Genomic DNA, 23,740 nt, shown 5'->3' on the forward strand with positions numbered 1-23,740 from the left:
TGATGGAGTAATGGAAGTAACCGTTTCTTCTGCAACAACTGAAAAGAAAAATAACATTTCCTAGACACTGGACATGAGACAACAAATGAAAACAATCCCTAGAGACAGTAAATAAATAAATCAGATCTATGATTGCCTCGCTTAACCTTGAGAAAGTTTTCAGGCTGTAACACGTGGAGGCACACTGCAAGAGTCTGGCTGACTCCTTGAGTTGAGGAGACAGTGCTGAGTGTCTAGGAAGACCAGCGCACCCAGAGTGCAGTGGACAGAACACCAGAGGAGAGAGCTGCACAAAGAACTCCAGAGACTTGTAGAGAGTTCTCTTCAAGTATCAGCAGAGTACTGAGTAGGGCATGCATGTGAAGAAACCTACCTGAGGTTGGGAGAATAACCATTTGAAAGGATTAGAGGGAGTGGTGCCTGGTGCCAGTAACTGTGTCAGTTCCTACCGCTATAGTGGAGAAACTTGTAATCCATGGGACACTAGGTGAAGTACTCAGGAAATTTTTGCCTCGCTAGTGGGGAACAGTTAGTCCTAGACTGGACACTGCTCCAGACCCATCTAACAAATAAAGGCAAGACCTGAAAGGATCAAATTGTTTCCAAGTAACCTAACTACATCCCAGAGCAGAGCGCAAGAAAATTTATAAGATTACAAAAATATCCAGCACCCAACAAAGTTAAGTTGACAATGTCTGTTGTTCAGTCAAAGATTAATTGGCATGCAAAGGGGCAGGAAGATATAACCAATACTGAGGAGAGTAATCAGTTAATTTAAATTGAGAAAGAACTGTTTTTTTTTTTGTTTTTTTTAATGTGGGTTATATCTATTGGTATTTTCTGAATTAGAAATTGAAACAAATTTTAAAAATTAATTCACTTATAACCTATTGCATATTAACATAAATAACATTTCAATGAATAGTAACTTTCTCTAAAGCAAAATAATATTTGATGAGAAAAATTTTACTGTTTGTGTTTTTGGAAATCTTTGTATGGCTTAAAAAAAGACAACTGGATTCTCATATGAGAATTACGAGAGAATATTTAAGACAGTTTTTATAACCACTCCATTTGTTCAGAAGTTAAATAGAGATATGGAAGATATAAAAGACCCAAATTGAATTTCTTGAGAATGAACTATATTTGAAATGAAAAATACACTGGATGGCATGAACAACAGATTAAACATTGCAGAAGAAAAGATTAATGAACTTGAAGGCATTAGCAGTAGAAACTATTCAAAATATGAACATAGAAAAATGAATTCCTAAACTGAAAAACAGCTTGAAGTAGCTTAATGTACAGATATCTGGAGTCCTCAAAGGAGGGGATGGGAAGAAAAAAGTAAATACTTTCTGAACTTGATGAAAGCATTAAATCCATGGATCGAGGAAGTTCAGTGAACTACAAGCACATGAAACATGAAGAAAACACCAAAGCACATGATAATCAAATTGCTCAAAGCCAGTGATAAAAAAATCTTAAACTGACAGTGAAAAAAAAGATGTTATATTTAGAGGCACAAAGATAAGGGTGAAATCAGGTTTCTCACTGGAAACAGTACAAGTGAAATGATAATACAGCAACATTTTTAAAGGATTGAAAGAAAGAAATATTAACCTAGAATTCTATAATCAGCAAAAATATATCTTAAAAAATATAGTGAAGCTAAGACATTTTCAGGCCTGGACTATAAGAAATGTTAAAGTGCATGCTACAGATAGAAGGGAAATAATATCAGTTGGACCTCTGAATCTAAACAAAGAAATGAAGAGCATCAGAAATGGAAATTGCCTGGTTAAATAAAATTTATTTTCTGTTAGCAAAGTAATTTTAAATGATAATTGTTTAATCAAAAATTATAACATTGTATTTTGGGATTTTTAACCTATGTAGAAGCAAAATACATGATAACAACAGCTGTATAAAGGCCAAAAGAGTAGAGCGTGGAAGTATAATGTAAGATTCTGACAGTATATGTGAAGTGTTATAATAACAATGAAAGCTAGACTGTGATAAGTTAAACATACGTACTATCCTATTTCTGTTGCCTGCTATAACAAATTACCACAAATTTGGCAGCTTAAAACAATAGGAAAAATTTCCCTCACAGTTTTGGAGGCCAGAAATCCAAAAACTATTGCTAGGGCAAAATCGAGGTTTCAGCAGGGTTGTACTAGCTCCAGAGACACTAAGGGAGATCCATTTCTTGCCCCCTTCAGCTTCTGCTCGCTGCCAGCATTTCTGGGCTTGTGACCATGTCACTCCTGTCTCTGCCTTTGGTCACATGGCCTTATCTTTTTTTGTGTCTGTCAAATCTTCCTCTTCTTTTCTCTTACAGTGACACTCATGGTTACATTCTGGGTCCACATGGATGTTCCAGGATAGTCCCCTCATCTCAGGATCCTTGGCTTTATCACAACTGTATATTCCCATTCACACATTCCAGGGATTAGGATATTGATATCTTGGGGACACTGTTCAGCCTCCCACAACTATAAACTATAAAGCCACTGCTAAAATGACAAAGACATTTAGTTTATAAAGCAACAAAGGGGATAAAATTGAAACAAATCCTAATCTTAAGGAAGGCAGGAAAAGATAACAGGTAACAAAAAACAGATGGGACAGATACCAAGACGTGGTACTATAAATGGTCTACACACCCCAATTAAAAGGCAGAGATTGTCAGATTGCCTAAAAAAGCAAAACTCAAGTGTATGCTAACCCCAAGAAACATACTTTAAATGTAAAGATATACCATACTAGTACTAATCAAAACCAAGTTGGAACTGTTGTTTTAATATCAAAGTAGATTTCAAAGAAAAGCATATTACCAGAGATAAAGAACTTTATTTCATAGTGGTAAAAGGATCAGTTAATGAAGAAGACATATAACGACTATAAACATTTTCTGTTTATACCCTGATAACAGATCTTCAAAATACATGAAACAAAAACTGATAGAAGTATAAGGAGAAATAGACAAAAACTAATCTCTCAGTTGATATAACAGGTAGGCAGAAATCATCACAGTTATAGTACATTTGAATAGCACTGTCAACCAACCTGACCTGATTGACATTTATAGACCATGTGATCCAACAGTAGCAGAATACAAATTATTCTTACGTGTGCACAGAATATTTACCAAGAAAGACCATATTCTGGAACACAGAACATGTCTCAATAAATTCATAAGTATTCAAATCATTCAGATTGTTTTTTTACCATAATGGAGTTAATTTAGATGTTAGTAACAGATATTTTGAAAATCCGATGTATTTTAAAGTTAAATAACACACTTCTAAATAACCCCTGGATCAAAGAGGAGATTATGAGAGTTTCTTTTTAAGTGTTTTAAACTGAATTAAAATGAAAACACAACATACCAGAATTTGTAGAATGCTGCTAAAGCAGTAGGTAGGGGGAAATTTATAGCATTAAATGCCTACGTAAGTGAAAAGCAGAAAGACCTTAAATCAGTGATGTCAATGTCTACTTTAATAAACTAGAAAGAAGAAGTTAAATGGAAAGTAAACAGAAGAAAGGACATAACAAAGATCAAAGAGTGCAGTGAAATAAACAAATGCTGTAGAGAAAATCATTGAAATCAAAAGGACAACAAAATTTGAGGGCTAATACTATATGACTAAGATTTATAATAAGGCCACAGCATCAGCATAATACAACATAGTATTAGCATAAGAATAGACAGATGAAGAATGGAATATACAGATTTCTTCCACTGTCCAAAAGGAGAGCGGTCCTGTGAAACCTTTCGTAGGCTGAAATGGCATAAACTGAAGGAACAATTACCTTAGGACATATCTTGCTATTGGATGCACAAAATAGATCAGGGCGAAGCATAGATACTCACAGACACAGTTGAAAGCTATGGCGGCTTGATACTGAGATGCTGGGTATGATTCCCAGGGAAGGAGCTTGGCGGTGCCGCTCTTGCTGCTTGGAGCATGCCTCTATAATGGCTTTCTACAAAATAAGCACTGAATGCTGTTTTCACTTTTCAGCTTTTTTTGTAAAAACAAAATTTCTCTTCAGATTTATTTTGGTTAGCAAAAACAGGTACTAGTGTAGGTTCTTTTGTAAAAGTTAAGTGGCATAAAGAGAATGTTCAAAAATGGGGGATACCTGTACTATGATTCTAGAAATAAACACACATTCATTAGGAAACTATTTTTTGACAAAGATGCAAAAACAGTGCTATGGGGAAAGTGTAGTCTTTCCAACAAATTGTTCTTGAACATTTGGCTATACATATGCAAAAAAATTGAACTTGGATCCATACCTCACACTATATACTTAAACTTACTGAAAATTGATCATAGACCTAGATTTAAGTCCTAAATCAATAAAACTTACTGGACACAACATAGGAGAAAATTTTCCTTTGGGTTGGGCAATGATAGTTCAGTTACAATGGAAAAACACAATCCATAAAGAAACACATTTGTAAATTAGGCATCTTGAGAATTGTAAAGTTCTCTTCTTCAAATTATGTGGATTTGTATCAAGAATATATAAGGAATTTGAAATTCAACAATAAAAAAATAAACAAGGTCTCTTTTCAGTAAGGGCAAATAGTTTGTCAGACACCCCACTAAAGAAGATTTATGGATGGCAAAATAATCCTGTGTAAGATGTTTAATAGTATAAGTCATTAGGGAAACAGAAATTTATCTACAGGACTTCCCTGGTGGTGCAGTAGTTAAGAATCTGCCTGCCAATGCACGGGTCATGGGTTCGATCCCTGGTTCAGGAGGATCCCACATGCCACGGAGCATCCAAGCCCGTGCACCATAACTACTGAGCCTGCACTCTAGAGCCCGCGAGCCACAGCTACTGAAGCCCACGCTCCTAGAGCCCATGCTCTGCAACAAAGAGAAGCCACTGCAATGAGAAGCCCATGCACCGCAACGAAGAGTAGCCCCCACTCTCCACAACTAGAGAAGGCCTACACGCAGCAACGAAGACCCAGCGCAGCCAAAAGCAAATAAATAAAATAAAGAAAAATTTAAAAAAATAGTAAATTAAAAAAAAAAGAAATTTATCTACAATACCACTGTGTCCTATTAGAGTGGCTCTAATTACAGAGATCATACCACGTGTTGGCAAGAATATAGAGAAATTTGAAGTCTTATATGTTTCTGGTGGGAATGTAAAATGATACAACCACTTTTGTAAACCATTTGGTGATTTGTTAAAAAGTTAGACATATGGGCTTCCCTGGTGGCGCAGTGGTTGAGAGTCCGCCTGCCGATTCAGGGGACACGGGTTCGTGCCCCGGTCCGGGAAGATCCCACATGCTGCCGAGCGGCTGGGCCCGTGAGCCATGGCCGCTGAGCCTGTGCGTCCAGAGCCTGTGCTCTGCAACGGGAGAGGCCAAAACAGTGAGAGGCCCGCGTACCGCAAAAAAAAAAAAAAAAGTTAAACATACACTTACTGTGTGACTCAGCTAAACGGCTCCTAGATATTCACCCCAGAGAAAAGGAACTAGATGTCCATTCAGAGACTTCCAGAAATGTTCATGGTAACTTTATTTGGAATAGCCAAATAAAATAAACCCTAATTGCCACCAACAGATGACTAGATAAGCAAATTGTGTTATGTCTATACAGTGGAATAACGCTCAGCAATAAAAAGTAATGAACGGTTGATACGTGCAACAATGAGAATGACTTATTTTTTTTATTTCTTTTAATATTTACTTATTTATTTTGGCTGCGCCAGGTCTTAGTTATAGGATCTTTTAGTCGTAGCATGCAGACTCCTGGTTGCAGCATGCCTGTGGGATCTAGTTCCCCGACCAGGGATCAAACCCAGGCCCCCTGCCTTGGAAGCACGCAGTCTTACCCACCACCAGGGAAATCCCTAGGAATGACTTTTAAATTAATTATTCTTAGTGAAAGCAGCCAGATAAAAACGAGCAGATATATATGATTCCACTTATATAAACCTCTAGAAAAATGCAAACTAATCTATAGTGACAGAATGCAGGTGTGCGGTTGCTTAGAGATCAGACAGGCTGGGCTAAGGTTGGGTGGAAGGTGGAGGGAGAAGGTAAGAGGGAAGAATTACAAAAGGCAGAGGAAACTTTGGGGATGATGGATATGTTTAGTATCTTGATTGTCATAATGGGGATGGTTTTATGGGTATATGTAAATGTGTGAAACTTACCAAATTATACATTTCAGTTACACTTCATTAAAGCTGTTTTACTCATTGGTAAAATGTCATTGGTCTGTCTTATACTTTGCATGGATCTTTTACTCATGCATGATTTTGTAACAACATGGAATAATCATTTGGAAAATAACAACTTACTAAGTAGTGTTGACACATTTCATTATGCAGTATCAGTCACATTCATGGATATCACCGTTTTCACAACGAAAGTCTTGAAGTATTGGAAAGCTTTTAAGCTCATGCGGTACATACAAATTTTCCAGGATTATGTTTTTTCACTTGAAAGTGTGTTTTATCATTGGCAACAAACATTGACAGTTCATTTCCTTAGTTGTTTTGGCACAGAAAATGTCTGCTTGGTATCCACAACCAAATAACCATTGTTTGTCAGTTCTCTGAATTTGAGGTTTCACAAAAAAAGTGACTGATGATCTTGGAACTCAGCTGAACAAAGTGATTTTTCCAAGGCAACCATTGCATATCACAATGCAGCATAAGTACTTTATGTATATTTCCCATTTGTGACACCAAGCATTGAGGTTTAATAACATCTATCATTTTTACTACTTCTTCAAAGACATTCTTTTTCTAAAAAACTTTATTTTATTTATTTATTTTTGGCTATGTTGGGTCTTCATTGCCGTGCATGGGGTTTCTCTAGTTGCGGCGAGCAGAGCTGCTCTTTGTTGAGGTGCATGGGCTTCTCATTGTGGTGGCTTCTCTTGTTGCGGAGCACGGGCTCTAGGCGTGCGAGTTTCAGTAGTTGTGGCACACGAGTTCAGTAGTTGTGGCTCACGGGCTCTAGAGCGCAGGCTCAGTAGTTGTGGGGCATGGGCTTAGTTGCTCCACGGCATGTGAGATCTTCCCGGACCAGGGCTCGAACCTGTGTCCCCTGCATTGGCAGGTGGATTCTTTTTTTTTTTTTGGTGGTATGCGGGCCTCTCACTGTTGTGGCCTCTCCCGTTCGGAGTGCAGGCTCAGCGGCCATGGCTCACGTGCCCAGCCGCTCCGCGGCATGTGGGATCCTCCCGGACCGGGGCACGAACACGTGTCCCCTGCATCGGCAGGTGGACTCTCAACCACTGCGCCACCAGGGAAGCCCAAAGACATTCTTGAGAGACATTGAAAAATTTTTTTCCCATCTGAAAGTGTGTAGCAGTGAATATAATGATTACTGGTACATTTTAACTACCGTTGCTTTTGCACCGTTAGTGCAAACGTCAAACACTGCGAAAAAGGCAAATAACATCTTAGCGTTATCACGACGATAGTTTTGACTTTTTGGATCACTGAAAGGATCATGGGAACTGACCCCCAGTGACACAACTTGTGACATAGACTAACTTTAGTGCAGAATATTCTTGCCATGACTGGTGAGTCAAACTACGAATAATGCTAGTAATATGGAAAGGATTCTGGCCTCTGAGTTGTAAGTATGTTTCAGTCATAGCTCTGTTCCAAATCTCCTGTGTGTTCTGAATCAGTGGACTTACCTGTATTGTTATTATAACAGCTCACCTCTGCTGAATATATACTTTGTGCTATGCACTGTGCCTTGTATAACTCATTTTGCTTTACTACCACCTCGTGAGCTGTTAAATGCTATTTAATCACTCCCATTTCACAGGTGGAAATACCATAGCTAAGTTATTCACTCGAGTTCAGCATTGTTAAGGTACAGTCTTTTTAACATTTTTTCTTTCTCTGTATTCTTTGTTCTTAACCACCAAGCTCTGTTTTATTTCCTGAAATCAGCCCTTGTGATTGGGAAGGTGGTTGATCTTAGGCAGAATTATAAAAAGTTTAGTGATTATAGGATTTTGTTCATAACCCTGTTGCTACCATTAATCTTGGTTCTCTTCTTGTCTCTTGATTAATTTATTTCCTATATATAGGCATACTTTAAGATATTGCAGGTTTGGTTCCAGACCACCACAATAAAGCAGGTTACATGAATATTTTGCTTTTTTGGTGCATATAAAAGTATGTTTAAACTATACTACAGTCTATTAAGTGTGCACTAGCTGTATGTCTGAAAAAAAATGTACATACCTTAATTTAAAAATACTTCATTGCTCTAAAATGCTAACCACCACTGAGTCATAATCTTTTTGCTGGTGGAGGGTCTTGCCTCAGTGTTTGATGGCTGCTGACTGATCAGGGTGGTTGTTGCTGAAGTCTGGGGTGGGTATAGCAATTTCTTTAAACAAGACAACAGTAAAGTTTGCTGCATTGATTGACTCGTCCTTTCATGAATGATTTCTCTGTAGCATGAAATGCTGTTTGATAGTATTTTACCCACAGTAGAACTTCTTTCAGATTTGGATTCAATCCTCTCAAACCCTGACTCTGCTTTATCAACTAAGTTGATGTAATATTCTAAATCCTTTGCTGTCATTTCAACAATCTTTACAGCATCTTCACCTGGAAGTAGATTCCATCTCAAGAAACCCTGTTGTTTTGTTTGTTTGTTTGTTTTGCTTATCCATAAAAAGCAACTCCTTATCCATTAAAGTTTTATCATGAGATTGTAGCAATTCAGTCACATCTTCAGGCTCTACTTCTGATTCTCATTCTCTTGCTATTTTTACAATATCTGCGGTTACTTCCTCCACTGAATTCTTGAACTACTCAAAGTCATCTGTGAGGTTTGGAATCAAGTTCTTTCAAAGTCTCCTTAATGTTGATATTTTGACCTCTTCCCACAAATCATGAATGATCTTAATGGCATCTAGAATGGTGAATACTTTGCAGCAGGTTTTCAATTTACTTTGCCCAGATCCATCAGAGCAATCACTGTCTACGGCAGCTATTGCCTTACGAAATATATTTCTTAAATACTAAGACTTGAAAGTCTGAATTACTCCTTGATCTGTGGGCTGCAGAATGGATGTGTGTTAGCAGGCATGAAAACAGCGTTAACCTTGTACGTCTCCATCAGAGCGCTTGGGTGACTAGGTGCATTGTCAATGAGCAGTAATATTTTGCAAAAAATCTTTCTTTCCAGAGCGGTAAATCTCAAGTGGGTTTAAAATATTCAGTTAACCATATGTAAAGAGATGGGCTGTCATCAGGCTTTGTTGTTCTCTTTATAGAGCACAGGCAGAGTAAATTTAACATAATTCTTAAGGGCCTTAGGATTTTCAGAATGGTAAATGAGCATTAGCTTCAACTTTTAAGTCACCAGCTTACATTAGCTCCTGACAAGAGAGTCAACCTGCCCTTGGACGCTTCAGATCCAGGCATTTACTTCTCCTGGATAACTTGCTGCAGCTTCTGTATCAGCACTTCTATGTTATGGAGACAGTTTCTTTCCTTCAACCTTATGAACCACCTCTGCTAGCTTCAGACGTTTCTTCTACCGCTTCCTTGCCTCTCTCAGCCTTCGTAGAATTGAGAGTTAGAGCCTTACTGTGGACTAAGCTTTTGGCTTAAGGGAGTGTTGTAGCTGGTTTGGTCTTCTGTCTAGACCACTAAAACTTTCTTCATGTCAGCAATAACTGTTTAGCTTTCTTAATCATGTTTTCACTGGAGTAGCACTTTTTAATTTGCTTTTAAGAATTTTTCCTTTTCATTCACAACTTGGCTAACTGTTTGGCACAAGAGGCCTAGCTTTCGGCCTATCCTGGCTTTCAACATGTCTTCCTCACTAGCCTTAATGATTTCTAGCTTTTAATTTAAAGTAAGACATGTGACCTTTTTCTTTCACTTGAACACTTAGAGGCCATTGTAGGGTTATTAATTGGCCTAATTTCAATATTGTTGTGTCTCAGGGAATAGGAAGGCCCAAGAAGAGGGAAAGAGATGGGGGGGGGGGAGGGACGGATGGCTGATAGGTGAAGCAATCAGAACACACGTAACATTGATCAGTTAAGTTTGTCATCTTATATGGATGTGGTTTGTGGCGCTCCAAAACAATTCCATCGAAGGTCACTGGTCACAGATCATGACAACAGATGTAACAATAATAATGTGAAAGTTTGAAATATTGTGAGAATTACCAAAATGACACAGACATGAAGTGACCAAATGCTGTTGGAAAAGTGGAGCCAATAGACTTGTTTGATGTAAGGTTGCCACAAACCTTCAATGTGTAAAAATGTAATATCTGTGAAGTACAATAAAGCAAAAACACAATAAAACAAGATGTGTCTGTACCTGTTTCTTGCCTTGGGAAGATTCTCCTTCTCTTACTGGTATGTAGATTTTTTGACATTTCTATTGTTTTTGGTACAGGTTTCATCTTGGGTACTTTTATTGTTGACATATATACTTCAGGAACTTAAAGTTTACATTGTCTTATAAGCAGTAATAACATTATCAGTGGTAATGAAATATTATCATTCAGGATACTAAGGTTGAAAGAGATTAGAATTTGTGTATTTGTTAGATATTATCTGAATACCTTAATAAGAATGTTCTATTTGGATAAAAACAGACATCTTATCCTCTTTTTTTTTTTTCTGGCCATGCCATGCAGCTTGTGGGATATTAGTTTCCTGACTAGGGATTGAACCCGCACCCTTGGCAGTGAAAGCGCAGAGTCCTAACCACTGGACCGCCAGGGAATTCCCTTATTACCTGTTAATTCTCTTAACACTTCGGCAAGCCTAGAGAAGAGTCTTGAATGCTTTCTTATTAATTACTGAAACGTCATTCAATTATGAAATTGAGAGTTTAACAGTGAGGTAGTTTTACTGTCAAAGTATGAAATAAAAATGTAAATCATTGTATTATCTAGTAGATTTTAATAACACTTGGGACTCTGCAGAAGTACTTTCATAATTTCATTATACTTAAATATCTTTCTCACTGTGTGTGTTATAATACACCTATGTAGGCTTTCTGAGGAAATTTGTGCATGAGTGACATCCTTGAATTGACTCTTAACAGTATTTACTAATCTGACTTTTGTTTTAGAGAAGGAAATTTCTTTGAGTTGCTTAAGCAAAGAGTAGAATTTTCCCTTGGGGAGTAATATTAATGAGACTAAAATTTTAAGTTAATAATTGTTAAATTCATTCAGACTTTCAGTTTGATAAAAGAAGGGAATTTAAGTTGAAATATTCAAATTTGAGGTTTTAGTTTTATCTAAGATTAGGGTTGAGATGCTCTATAAATAATTTAACTTGGATTAATTGCGGTATTTAATAGAAACATAGGTATATCTCTGTCATGATTTTAAAGAACTAATGCAGATGAAACAATGATCTTTTTTCAAACATTATATGCTTTTTCATACAAAAAACTGATTTTTAAAAAAGTGTTCCATATTGATTTAAAATTTTTACCTGTCTTGATCCTGGATGTATTTAACCATCTGCATTAATGTCTTTCTCCTTAGATTTTCAATATTCTTGGTTGTTTCTCTGAATTTTGAATTTTTTTACTACTCATTTTTAAAATAAAAGTAAAAATTTTTTTGAGGTGAGATTCATATAATATGTAATTAACCATTTAAAAATACACAGTTTAAGGACTTCCTGGTGGCACAGTGGTTAAGAATCCGCCTGCCAACGCAGGGGACACGGGTTCGAGCCCTGGTCCGGGAAGATCCCACATGCCACGGAGCAACTAAGCCCGTGTGCCACAACTACTGAAGCCCGTGCGCCTGGAGCCCTTGCTCTGCAACAAGAGAAGCCACCACAATGAGAAGCCCACGCACCGCAATGAAGAGTAGTCCCCGCTCACCTCAACTAGAGAAAAGCCTGCACGCAATGAAGACCCGACGCAGCCAAAAATAAATAAATAAAAAATACACAATTCAGTGGAACTTAGTGCATTTCCAGTATTGTACAGTCACCACCTCTCTCTAGTTTCAGAATGTTTTCATCATCCTAGAACACCTCGTACCCATCCCTTCCTTCCCCCAATCCTAGACAACTACTCTTCTCTGTGTATTTGCCTATTCTGGATATTTCATATAGAAGTTCATACAATTTGGGATCGTTTATGTTTGGCTTCTGTTTACTTAGCATAGTGTTTTCAGGGTTCACCAAATGTTGAAGCATATATCAAAACTTCATTCCTTTATATTGGCTGAACAATATTCCATTGTATGTATAGACCTCAATTTGTTTATCAGTTCATCTGTTGATTGACATATGGGTTGCTTCCATCTTTTGGCTATTACGAATAATCCTGCTATAAATATTCATGTATGAGTTTCTATATGGGCATATGTTAATTCTGTGTTTTTAACGTTTTGAGAAATTACCAAACTGTTCTCCACAGTGGCTTGCACCATTCTCTGTTCCTACCATTTTAAGATTACATTTTATAGCCATCCTAGTGAATATGGAGTGGTATCTCATTGTGGTTTTGACTTGCATTTCCTTAATGACCAGTGAAATTGAACATCTTTTCATTTGTTTTTTTGGCCATTTGTATATCTTCTTTGGAGAAATGTCTGAAATTCAAGTCTATTTTCCATTTTTAAATTAGGTTGCTTGTCTTTTAATTGTTGAGTTCTGAGAATTCTCTCTGCATTTTGTATACTAAACCCTTATCAGACATATGATTTGAAAACTTTCTCCCATTCTGTGGGTTGTATTTTTGCTTTCTTGATAATGTCCTCTGATACACAAAAATTTTAAATTTTTGTGAAGTCCAAATTACCTATTTTTTCTTTACTTGTTCATACTATTGGAGTCAAATCTACGAATCCATTGCCAAATTCGAATTCATGAATATTTACCCCTGTGTTTTCTTCTAAGAGTTTTATAGTTTTAGGCCTTACATTTAGGTCATTGATCCATTTTGAGTTAATTTTTGTATATGAAATTTGTATGTGAAATTTGCACGTAGCAATCAGATTTTCTCAGCACCATTTGGGTTTTTTGTTTTTGTTTTTTTTTTTTTTTGCATGCAGGCCTCTCACTGTTGTGGCCTCTCATGTTGCGGAGCACAGGCTCCGGACGCGCAGGTTCAGCGGCCATGGCTCACGGGCCCAGCCACTCCGCGGCATGTGGGATCTTACCGGACCGGGGCACGAACCCGCGTCCCCTGCATCGGCAGGCGGACCCTCAACCACTGCGCCACCAGAGAAGCCCTTTGTTGTTGTTTTGATTTATTTTGTTTTGGTGGGATCCCAGTTGCTTGACTAGGGATTGAACATTTCACTGCAGTGAAAGCAGAGTGTCCCAGCCACTGGGCCACCAGGGAATTCCCTCAGCACTGTTTGTTGAAGAAACTTTTTCCCTATTGAGTCAGAACCCTTGTCAAAAATCAATTGCACACTGATATTGGGGTTTATTTCTGGACATTTAATGGCACCCTTTGCCTTACAACTGCCATAATAATTAGGCAGACAAAATATCACAGCTTTTGTATTAGTTTGTGCCATCAATCTGTATAATGCACTGTGAGAGATACTAATATAAAAATCATTTGACGGTACTTAAATACGGTTGACCCTTGAACAACGCAGGGCTTAGGGGCGCCAACCCTCCACACAGTCAAAAATCTGCATGTCACTTACAGTTGGCCCTCCCTATCCTGGGTTCCTCTGTATCCATGGTTCTACATCCTTGGATTCAAACAACTGCAGATTGTGTAGTACTATAATATTTACTATTTAAAAAAAATTCACATTTAAGTGGACCATTGCAATTCGAACTTAGGTTGTTCAAGGGTCGCCTGTACATGTTTATTTGTAGATAAAGAGCTGTAATTTTTTCTTTTGCCTTTGCAAGTAGAAATAGCAGACTGAGGTATTGGGTTTTTCTTTTAAAAGTTTATCTCTGCTAAAAAAGAAGCTTTATGGCTACTGTTGGATGTTCCTTCTGATGATCTTTATTTTTTCACTTCTCTTTCTTGCAATAGCAGTACTTTCTTACTAAAAATGACTTCGAAGACTTGAGAGTTTTATACTATATAAGATATGGAAATCTAAATTTACTGGCTTTCCCATTTATACTTATTTTCTATTAGAAAATTTTATAGGCTTGAATTGCTGAATACACAGTTGATTTATGATAACTTGAATTGGAAAAATAGAGTATTCAAAATTTATTATTTACCTCAAAGAAAATGGCAGAACATTGTGAGGAAACATAGGTCATGAATATATGGAAAAATACATAGTGTTGCTAAAATGTGTAACTTTGAAAGTACTATTTTATACAAAATTTATTCATTATTTGAGGTGATATTTTATACCTGCTATATTGGTAAACATTTTTAAAGGGGAAGAAGGACCTAGTGCCAATCATATTGTGGTAGCCCATTTATTTTGCTGTTGTGACAGTCCTTTCTGAAAGACATGTAGCTGTGTATATCAATAAGTTTCTTCTTAGGTACTTAATCACCTTAATGTTTTGATGTCATTTATTCTTGCTTTACTAACTCTATATTAATAGTCTTTTCAATTTTAGATACGAATACCGTGTAGAGATGGTTCATCAGTCCTGCAATGATCCTACCAAAAATATCATCCGAGAATTTGCATCTGACTTTGAAGTTGGAGAATGTTGGGGTTATAATCGATTTTTCCGTTTGGACTTACTTGCAAATGAAGGATACTTGAATCGACAAAATGATACAGTGATTTTAAGGTAATAGGAAACATTTATATCATGGCTTTTATCACAGGGAATAATGTCATCAGAATTTTAAAGTCTTTTCACTTAACAAAGATGAATATCGAAATTCATTCTAACTCTAACCTTACCATGTTCTTAACCATTTAATTTCAGAAGTCCTGTGTGGTCAGTGAATAAGTTTGTCAGAAATGTGTTTGACATCTAGTTAGTAGTTCCATAAAAAGTAAACTACTGGGGCTTCCCTGATGGCGCAGTGGTTAAGAATCCGCCTGCCAATGCAGGGGACTCGGGATCGAGCCCTGGACTAGGAAGATCCCACATGCCACAGAGCAACTAAGCCCATGTGCCACAACTACTGAGCCTGTGCTGTAGAGCCTGCAAGCCACAACTACTGAGCCCATGCACCACAACTACTGAAGCCCGAGTGCCTAGAAGACCATGCTCCGCAACAAGCCACCGCAATGAGAAGCCCACGCACCACAACGAAGAGTAGCCCCCACTCACCGCAACTAGAGAAAGCCCGGGTGCAGCAACGAAGACACAAGGCAGCCAAAAATAAAGTTTTTAAAAAAAGTAAACTACTACTTCCAGTAAATGTGGTAATGTCCCATTTATCTATTGAACTTCTAGCATCCTCACCATTTGGAAATCCAAGAATAGTGTGGGATCAAGTGCTTTTTTTTTCGCGGTACACGGGCCTCTCACTGTTGTGGCCTCTCCCGTTGCGGAGCACAGGCTCCGGATGCGCAGGCTCAGCGGCCATGGCTCACAGACCTACCTGCTCCGCGGCATGTGGGATCTTCCCGGACTGGGGCATGAACTCGTGTCCCCTTCATCGGCAGGCGGACTCTCAACCACTGCACCACCAGGGAAGCCCTCAAGTGCTTATTTTTTTCCACTTGGCATTGTGTATTATGTTTGGATGACTGGTTTGGAAAGCTTAATTTAACAAAAAGATTTTCAGTTTCTTCTAGATAACAGCAAATTAAAAGTAAGGGAATAGAGATGAAAATTGATGAAAATAAACTAAGTGATGGTAGTTGGTGTGTTATTTGCAAGAAAGGACAGAACATAAACAGTGACTATAAAGCTACAGCCCTATTTAATATTGGGGTAACCCTTGTAATTCAGTTTTGGGGCATCATTGCACCATGGTTTAATTTGATGATCAAAATGCAAGCTTGAGTTTTAAAAAATAAATAAATTCAGGGACTTCCCTGGTGGCACAGTGGTTAAGAATCCGCCTGCTAATGCAGGGAACACGGGTTTGATCCCTGGTCTGGGAAGATCCCATATGCCGTGGAGCAACTACGCCCGTGCACCACAACTACTGAGCCTGCGCTCTAGAGCCTGCGAACCACTACTGAAGCCCGCGTGCCTAGAGCCCGTGCTCTGTAACAAGAGAAGCCACCACAATGAGAAGCCCACGCACCACAATGAAGTGTAGCCCCCGCTCACCACAACTAGAGAAAGCCCACATGCAGCAACAAAGACCCAATGCAGATGGAGCCAAAAATAAATTTATTTTAAAAATTTAAAAATTAAAAAAATTCAAATATGTTTTGAACTGAGTGGTTTCAGAATGTTTAACAGTTTAGTAAGTTTCCATCAAATAATTTTAAAAGCTCTTTTCCTTAAAAGAGATTTGAATATACTCTTTTAAATTTCACTTATTCTGATTTCTTTGTCCTTGAGCATGCTGGATGAGTTGCTGTTATATCACCCTTTACTATTATGTGTTCTTCATAACTTTTCTGGGAGAATAAGGACGTATAAAAAGAGATCATTGCATTTTGAGTGTAGAAAAAAATTCATGTTTTTGTCATCTCTTTTGGGGGATTATTTTAGTATCATTTTATAACCTTTTAGGTTTTCTTAAATTATTCACTAAAAGAAATATGAATGATTTGTTCCTGTTTCACACTTTAACCAGAGAGGATTGTAAAACTATTCAGTACTAATTTTACCAGCCTGCAAAACAGCCTTTTTTTTTTTTTTGCGATACGCGGGCCTCTCACTGCCGTGGCCTCTCCCGTTGTGGAGCACAGGCTCCGGACGCGCAGGCCCAGCAGCCATGGCTCACGGGCCCAGCCGCTCCGCGGCATGTGGAATCCTCCTGGACCGGGGCACGAACCTGCGTCCCCTGCATCGGCCAACCACTGCACCACCAGGGAAGCCCAAAACAGCCATTTTTTATGACCTTAGTCATCTCTTTATTGGAGTCATAGTAATGTAAATGGAGTCACGTTCAGCTATCTAACAAAGGAAGGGACGGGTTTTTTTTGCTTTAATAAGTATTAGTTTTTTTAAAGTACAGATAACTCTGAAGAGATCAAGATTCTATCGTGTATCCATTTATATGCTTTAATATAGAGATACTTGTTTTTTTCCTAACCCCAGCTGAAATATGCCATATTGTGATATATGGAGAGTTTTGATTTTAAACTGCTATCTGGATGGGGTTGGGAATGTAGGTTATTCAGAGCATGTAATTCTTTGAGGGACAGTAAAGCAGTCCTGGGTAGTTGACCCTTTACGTGATTTTTTTTTTTTTTTGCTGTGGAGTAGGAAATATGGGAACGGGAGATAGAAAAGGAATGACAAAGAGCAGTGCCTGAAACAAACTTCGTCTGTTTTACTAGGGTCTGACCTAGGCAAGAAAGGAGAAGGAAGGCATTAGCTGTCTCCTTCCTGCATAGTGTGATCCTCTTCTTCCCAGCTTATGATCAACACTGTATTTGAGCTAGATTATTATAGTAAATATGTTTTAGTAGATGAGTTTGGAAGTTTAACTGTGATGTGTAATGTTATTTCTTTAGAAAAATACAGTTTGAATTTAGACAGCTGACTTTTCAGAACCATGTCATTATAATTTGTGAACTACATATATAAATGGCAGATACCAGGAGCTCTGAGTTCTGAATTTTGGCCTTATAATGTAATCAAGTAAACTTAAAATTCTAGAATTTATAGTTATAGATTTAAGGCTTGGTTCATAATATTTTACTGTTTGGATTATTTTTCATGTGCAGTTATTCTTTTAAGGTTTCAGGTTCGTTCACCAACTTTCTTTCAAAAATGCCGGGACCAGCATTGGTATATTACTCAATTGGAAGCTGCACAGACTAGCTATATCCAACAAATAAATAACCTTAAAGAGGTAAGCAAAAAACCATATATTTGGTTTTAGTGTTTCATATTGTCTTACCGGCATATTACATTTTTAATTAGATTTTGGATATTATTGCTGTTTGTAATTTTGTAGAAAAATCCACTTGTTCTTTATTCTCACTACCTTTGAACCTCTAATTCTGGACTGTCCAATTCAGTAGCCACTAGCCACATGTGGCTGTGTAGACATAATTAAAATTAAAAATTCAGTTTCTTAGTTACAGTAGCTAGCTTGTATTGGGAATTGCAGATGTAGAACATTTCCATCATTGCATAAAATTGTATTGGACAGTGCTTCTCTAGTTGAGGCAAACTCTGTGTTTCTCTCAGTGACTTGGGTATTTCTCTTTCCCATGCTGTTTTGAATTTAGAGGATTATAAGCTATGGAACAATTGAATGTTGCCCTATCTTGAAGTCTCACTATTGTTGAACTGAGCACTGGGGAGGATCAGTTAATGAATTTTTATTTTACAATGGTAAACTAAATTATGTAAGGAATGTTTCTTTCTACAAGTGGATATGGGGATGTGATGAGAAGTTTGAAGTGCTGAGAGTGGTTAATATATGACAGAGGAAAAGATGAATATTTTCAAAAATTTTCATGTTAAGTTAAACTGCCTGTATTTACTATGCGGTTTGCTGATTGTGTAGCTTGGGCTAGAAATGAGAAGAAAGATGAAAATAAATTGGGCAGTTTTTCTTTGTCATAGATTTTTCCATAAGCAAAAGTCAGGAAGATATGAGATAGATGGTGCAAGAAATGGTTTTATGAACATCTGGGTATATGGTTTGTTTTTTTTTTTTTGCTTGAAATAATTTTACTGTACGAGTGGAGGACTGCTTATGACTCTGCTTGTGTTGTTTTGTTTTAAAAGAGACTTACTATTGAGTTGTCTCGAACTCAGAAATCAAGAGATTTGTCACCACCAGATAATCATCTTAGCCCCCAAAATGATGACACTCCTGAGACACGAGCTAAGAAGTCTGGATCATGTGCTGACATGCTTCTCCAAGATGGTCCTACTACAGCTTCTGTAAGAGAGGCCAAGGAGGATGAAGAAGATGAGGAGAAGATTCAGAATGAAGATTATCATGTAATAATTAGACCTATTTTAGATTCATTTTGTGTTTGAAAAGAGAAACGATATCATGGTTTCCAACATATGATAGGGGGAATCAATGTGCTGAAAATCTTGTCCACTTATATTTTCATTATTAGTGTATGCCCTTTTATAACTGTTAATAAGTCAGAAGTTGTTGCATCAAAATTATTTCAAGGTTCTAAAAATTAATTTATTGTAGAAAACTGTACATTCTACAAAACAAACTGTGATGTACATTTTAGAAGCTATGTAAGTTGTGGATTTTTAAAATGTGTCCTGGGGCTTCCCTGGTGGTGCAGTGGTTGAGAATCCACCAGCCGATGCAGGGGACACGGGTTCGAGCCGTGGTCCAGGAAGATCCCACATGCCACGGAGCAACTAAGCCCATGTGCCGCAACTACTGAGCCTGCGCTCTAGAGCCTGCGAGCCACAACTACTGAGCCCATGTGCCACAACTACTGAAGCCCACATGCCTAGAGTCCGTGCTCCGCAACAGGAGGAGCCATTGCAATGAGAAGCCCACGTGCTACAACGAAGAGTAAACCCCACTCGCCACAACTAGGGAAAGCCTGTGCCCAGCAGCGAAGACCCAACGCAGCCAAAAATAAATAAATTTAGAAAAAAAATCTTAAAAAAAAAAGGTGTCTGCTTTCTGTTCACTGAATCTAGTTAAAGTACCTTATCATTGCCTATGTATGTAGGATGATTTAGGTTTTGGGAGATAGCCAGGTTTTGTCCCAGCTAAACTACAACTAGAATGAGATTTCAAGAAGTGGTTGTTATTGTTTAAGATGAGAGACAGAAGGAGAGATAAGCTCTTTTTGAGGCTTCAGGTATATGTTATAATGAAGGAGCCAGTGGGGAGAAAGATTGAAAATAAGGTCCAGGTATTAACAAAACCATTTATTTAAGGAGATAATAGAGGTTGGAATGGAGCACTCAGGTGAAGCAGTTAACCTTTGATAGAATGAGTTAAAGGTAGGGTGGAGTTTGCAGGTAGGGCAGCTGAAAGTTGTGGGCATTTATGCTTAACAGCCAATATGTTTTTCTGTGTAGATAGGTGACAGGGTTTTATAATCAGGTTGAGGATAATAGAGGTTAGATAGGTCTTGAGGAGTGATGGTTTGAAATGTTACTTTGTGAGGAAGCTGATGTGGACTATATGAAGCATTTCCAGTCATATCGAAGGCCCAGCTGACATTGGCAGAAATAACTTATTAGTGGTACCAGGTAGTGTGGTTATGTGAGTTATCTCTACAGGGCACAGCAGTCTAGGCACAGGAGCGGAGAATTCTGATGATTACCTTATTCTTTGGTGCTGGTGCTTGGGCCATGGGCTGAGTGAAAACATCTGAGATAGAAGTCTTCTTTCTTTGCCTTAATCTAGCATGAGCTTTCAGATGGAGATCTGGATCTGGATCTTGTTGGTGAAGATGAAGTAAGTCATCTCGATGGCAGCAGTTCTTCTGCCAGTTCCACAGCAACAAGTAACACGGAAGAAAATGACATTGATGAAGAAACCATGTGAGTGTTCACATTAACTACCACTATAAATCATCTAAGTGGTAATTATTAGAAGCATATTAACTAAGTTAGGCCTAAAAATGTGGATATTAAGGATTTTTTTTTCTTGATCTACAGTATCTTATATAAATAAAGGAACTTGAAGGGAAGAGTGAACTGATTTCCTCCCTGTCATCTCTGGGTTCCAAACTGAGTTTTAGTTTTTGCTTTAGCTTTAATTTTTGCAATTATTTCATATTTAAGAAAAGTTGCAAAAATATTAACAGGGAATTCCCGTATTTCCTTTGCCCAGATTAATTCCCCAAATTTAATATTTTGCTTTGTTATGTTTCTTTTCTCTCACTCTATATAATTTTTTTGTGAGACATTTGAGACTAAGTGAATATACTTCTAAAACCAAGTATGTCTCTTATGTAATTTCAGTACCATTATCAAAATCAGGAAGTTAACATTGATGTAATACTATAATCTATGACCTTATAGAAAATTTGACAGTGATGTCCTTTGTCTGGTTTAGGATCCAATTCAGGATCACATGTTGCTTTTTTTTTTTTTTTTTTGCGGTACACGGGCCTCTCACTGTTGTGGCCTCTCCCGTTGCGGAGCACAGGCTCCAGACGCGCAGGCTCAGCGGCCATGGCTCACGGGCCCAGCCGCTCCGCGGCATGTGGGATCTTCCCGGACTGTGGCACAAACCCGTGTCCCCTGCATCGGCAGGTGGACTCTCAACCACTGTGCCACCAGGGAAGCCCCACATGTTGCTTTTTGTTAAGACACTTTAATCTGCTTCAGTCTGGTTCATGTAGTCTTTTTTTTTTTTTTTTTTTTTTTTTTCATGAGTTTGACACTTCAGAGAAATACAGAGTGGTTATTTTGTAGGAAGTCCCTCAATTTGGAGTAGTCTGATATTTCCTCATAATTAGATCGAGGTTATGCACTTTTGGCAGGAATAAGACAGAAGTGATGTTGTAGCTTTTTCAGCGCATCAATATGAGGGGACAGTGGAAGGTGCATGTCTTCAATCTGTCCCATTATGGTTGATTGATTTAGAATACTTGGTTAAGGTGATATCTGCCAGATCTCTCTACTTTTCCCCTTTGTAATTAATAAGTATCATGTGGGGACATATTTGGAGACTGTAAATATCTTATTTCTTGTTGTACTTTAGTCCACTAATTTTATCATTCATTGGTGATTCTTGCTTGAAAAAGATTACTGTGTTGATTGCTGAATGATGATTTTCTAATGCCATTATTCCTTCTACGTTTATTAATTGGAATTCTATTCTAAGGAAGAACTTTCCCCTCTGCCCCATTCATTAATTAACTAATTAATTTCATTAGTATAGACTCATGGAGTTTTGTATTTTTAAATCATTTAATCCACTTACTATCATAATTTATTGCTCGGATTGTCCCAGATTTGGCCAGTGGCAGCCTTTTAAAAACTCCTGTGTCCTTTCTAGATGTCCTCATTATTTTATAAGCACTTTCTTATTTTCTGGCACTACAAGACATTCCAGGTTCATCTTGTACTTTCTCTGTCCCAGCCCTGGCACCAGCCATTTCACAAGAGTAAGGTGAGAGTTTTAAACCCCCTATTTGACCTCACCCCCCATTTCCACAAATTAGCTCCTCAAAATAGACCTTTTTCACTTAATGTTCCCTCTTTAGCATATGTGGCAAATTGCCTAAAAGGGTTAGTTGAAATGTGAAGCCTTTAAGTCATCAAATGAGAAATCATTATTAGTGATATTATTAAATATATAGAATAGAACTGATTAATTTGAATTAACATGGAAAATTCTTTTAGGTGGTGATTCTATAAAGTGGAATCCACCTTGATAATAGCTTAAATACATGGTTCTATCTGAATTAATTCCTTTGACTGTTAGGTCTCTTGACTTTTTTCAAGGTAGTTTTGAGGGCAATTGGATTTTACGTAAAATTGGATTCACAGCATCTCATTAGATTGACTTTTTAATGCTTTTTCTACTAGAAGGTATTTGATTATGTTCCCTTTATATACATCTACAATAATATCTTGATCCAAACTGTTTTATATAATTCATAGAAACAGCACAGTTAATCTTGAGCTAATTTGAGCATCTGGGGAATCATAAACGGTTAGCTCTTACAAATTAAGGTCAGTTCCTTGTATAGATGGGGAAATAGATACACAGTTGATTTGGGTAATGGTTATTATAAACAGCTTTTAGTTAACTAGAACACATGTATCAAGTAGGCCTTTCTTCTCTTCCTCCACCTCAGTCTTTCTATGATAGTATTATATATTTTCTTCCTGCTGTTTTTTTCTTTTTATTTTGATGTAATTGTAAATTCACTTGCAGTTGGAGGAAATAATACAAGATCCCATATACCCTTTGCCAAGTTTTCCCCAGCAAAATTTGTATACATGCTTTGCAAATACTTTCTCCCACTCTGTAGCTTGTCTTCTCCCACTCTGTAGCTTGTCTTTTCATATTCTTAACAGGGTCTTTTGCCAATCAGATGTTTTTAATCTTTCAACAGTGTTTTGTAATTTTCAGAGTATATGTTTTACACATCTTTTGTTTAATTCATTCCTAAGTATCTTATTCTTTTTTATGCTATTGTAAATGCAATTGACTTTTCTTTTTAAATTTCCTTTGTGTATTGTTCTTTTGCAAGTACATGAAAATCCAGTTGATTTTTGTTTCTTGCAACATTGCTAACTCTTTTATTAGTTCTAATAGTTTTTTTAATGGATTCTTTAGGTTTTTCTATATACAGTATTACATCTGTAAATAGATTTAGTTTTACTTCTTTTTTTCCAATTTGGATGCCTTTTATCTCTTTTTCTTGCCTAAGTTCACTGCATAGAATGTTGAATAGAATTGGTGGTAGTGGACATTCTTTTTTTTTAAAAAAATAGATTTATTTATTTATTTAGGCCGCATCAGGTCTTTGTTGCTGCACGTTGGCTTTCTCTCGTTGCGGTGAGTGGGGCTCTTTGTTGCGGTGCACGGGCTTCTCATTGCAGTGGCTTCTCTTGTTGCAGAGCACGGGCTTTAGGCACGCGGGCTTCAGTAGTTGTGGTACGAAGGCTCAGTAGTTGTGGTTGTGGCTCATGGGCTCTAGAGTGCAGGCTCAGGAGTTGTGGCACAGGGGCTTAGTTGCTCCACGGCATGTGGGATCTTCCCAGAATCG

The 23,740-nt window shown here is 37.6% G+C and overlaps 1 protein-coding gene across 3 annotated transcripts in view; it reads left to right on the forward strand.

Moving 5' to 3' along the window:
- TRIM37 (tripartite motif containing 37) overlaps positions 1 to 23,740 on the forward strand; it is a 114,806-nt gene that overhangs the window by 45,682 nt on the left and 45,384 nt on the right. For all 3 annotated transcript variants that reach the window (XM_065896411.1, XM_065896413.1, XM_065896412.1), the window contains 4 exons: positions 14,586 to 14,765; positions 17,799 to 17,913; positions 18,801 to 19,019; positions 20,416 to 20,552. In XM_065896411.1, coding sequence (XP_065752483.1) covers positions 14,586 to 14,765; positions 17,799 to 17,913; positions 18,801 to 19,019; positions 20,416 to 20,552 — 651 coding nt within the window. The remainder of the gene's footprint in view (positions 1 to 14,585; positions 14,766 to 17,798; positions 17,914 to 18,800; positions 19,020 to 20,415; positions 20,553 to 23,740) is intronic.

The sequence above is a fragment of the Phocoena phocoena genome, chromosome 19 (assembly GCF_963924675.1).
Source record: "Phocoena phocoena chromosome 19, mPhoPho1.1, whole genome shotgun sequence".
Classification (NCBI taxonomy): domain Eukaryota; kingdom Metazoa; phylum Chordata; class Mammalia; order Artiodactyla; family Phocoenidae; genus Phocoena; species Phocoena phocoena.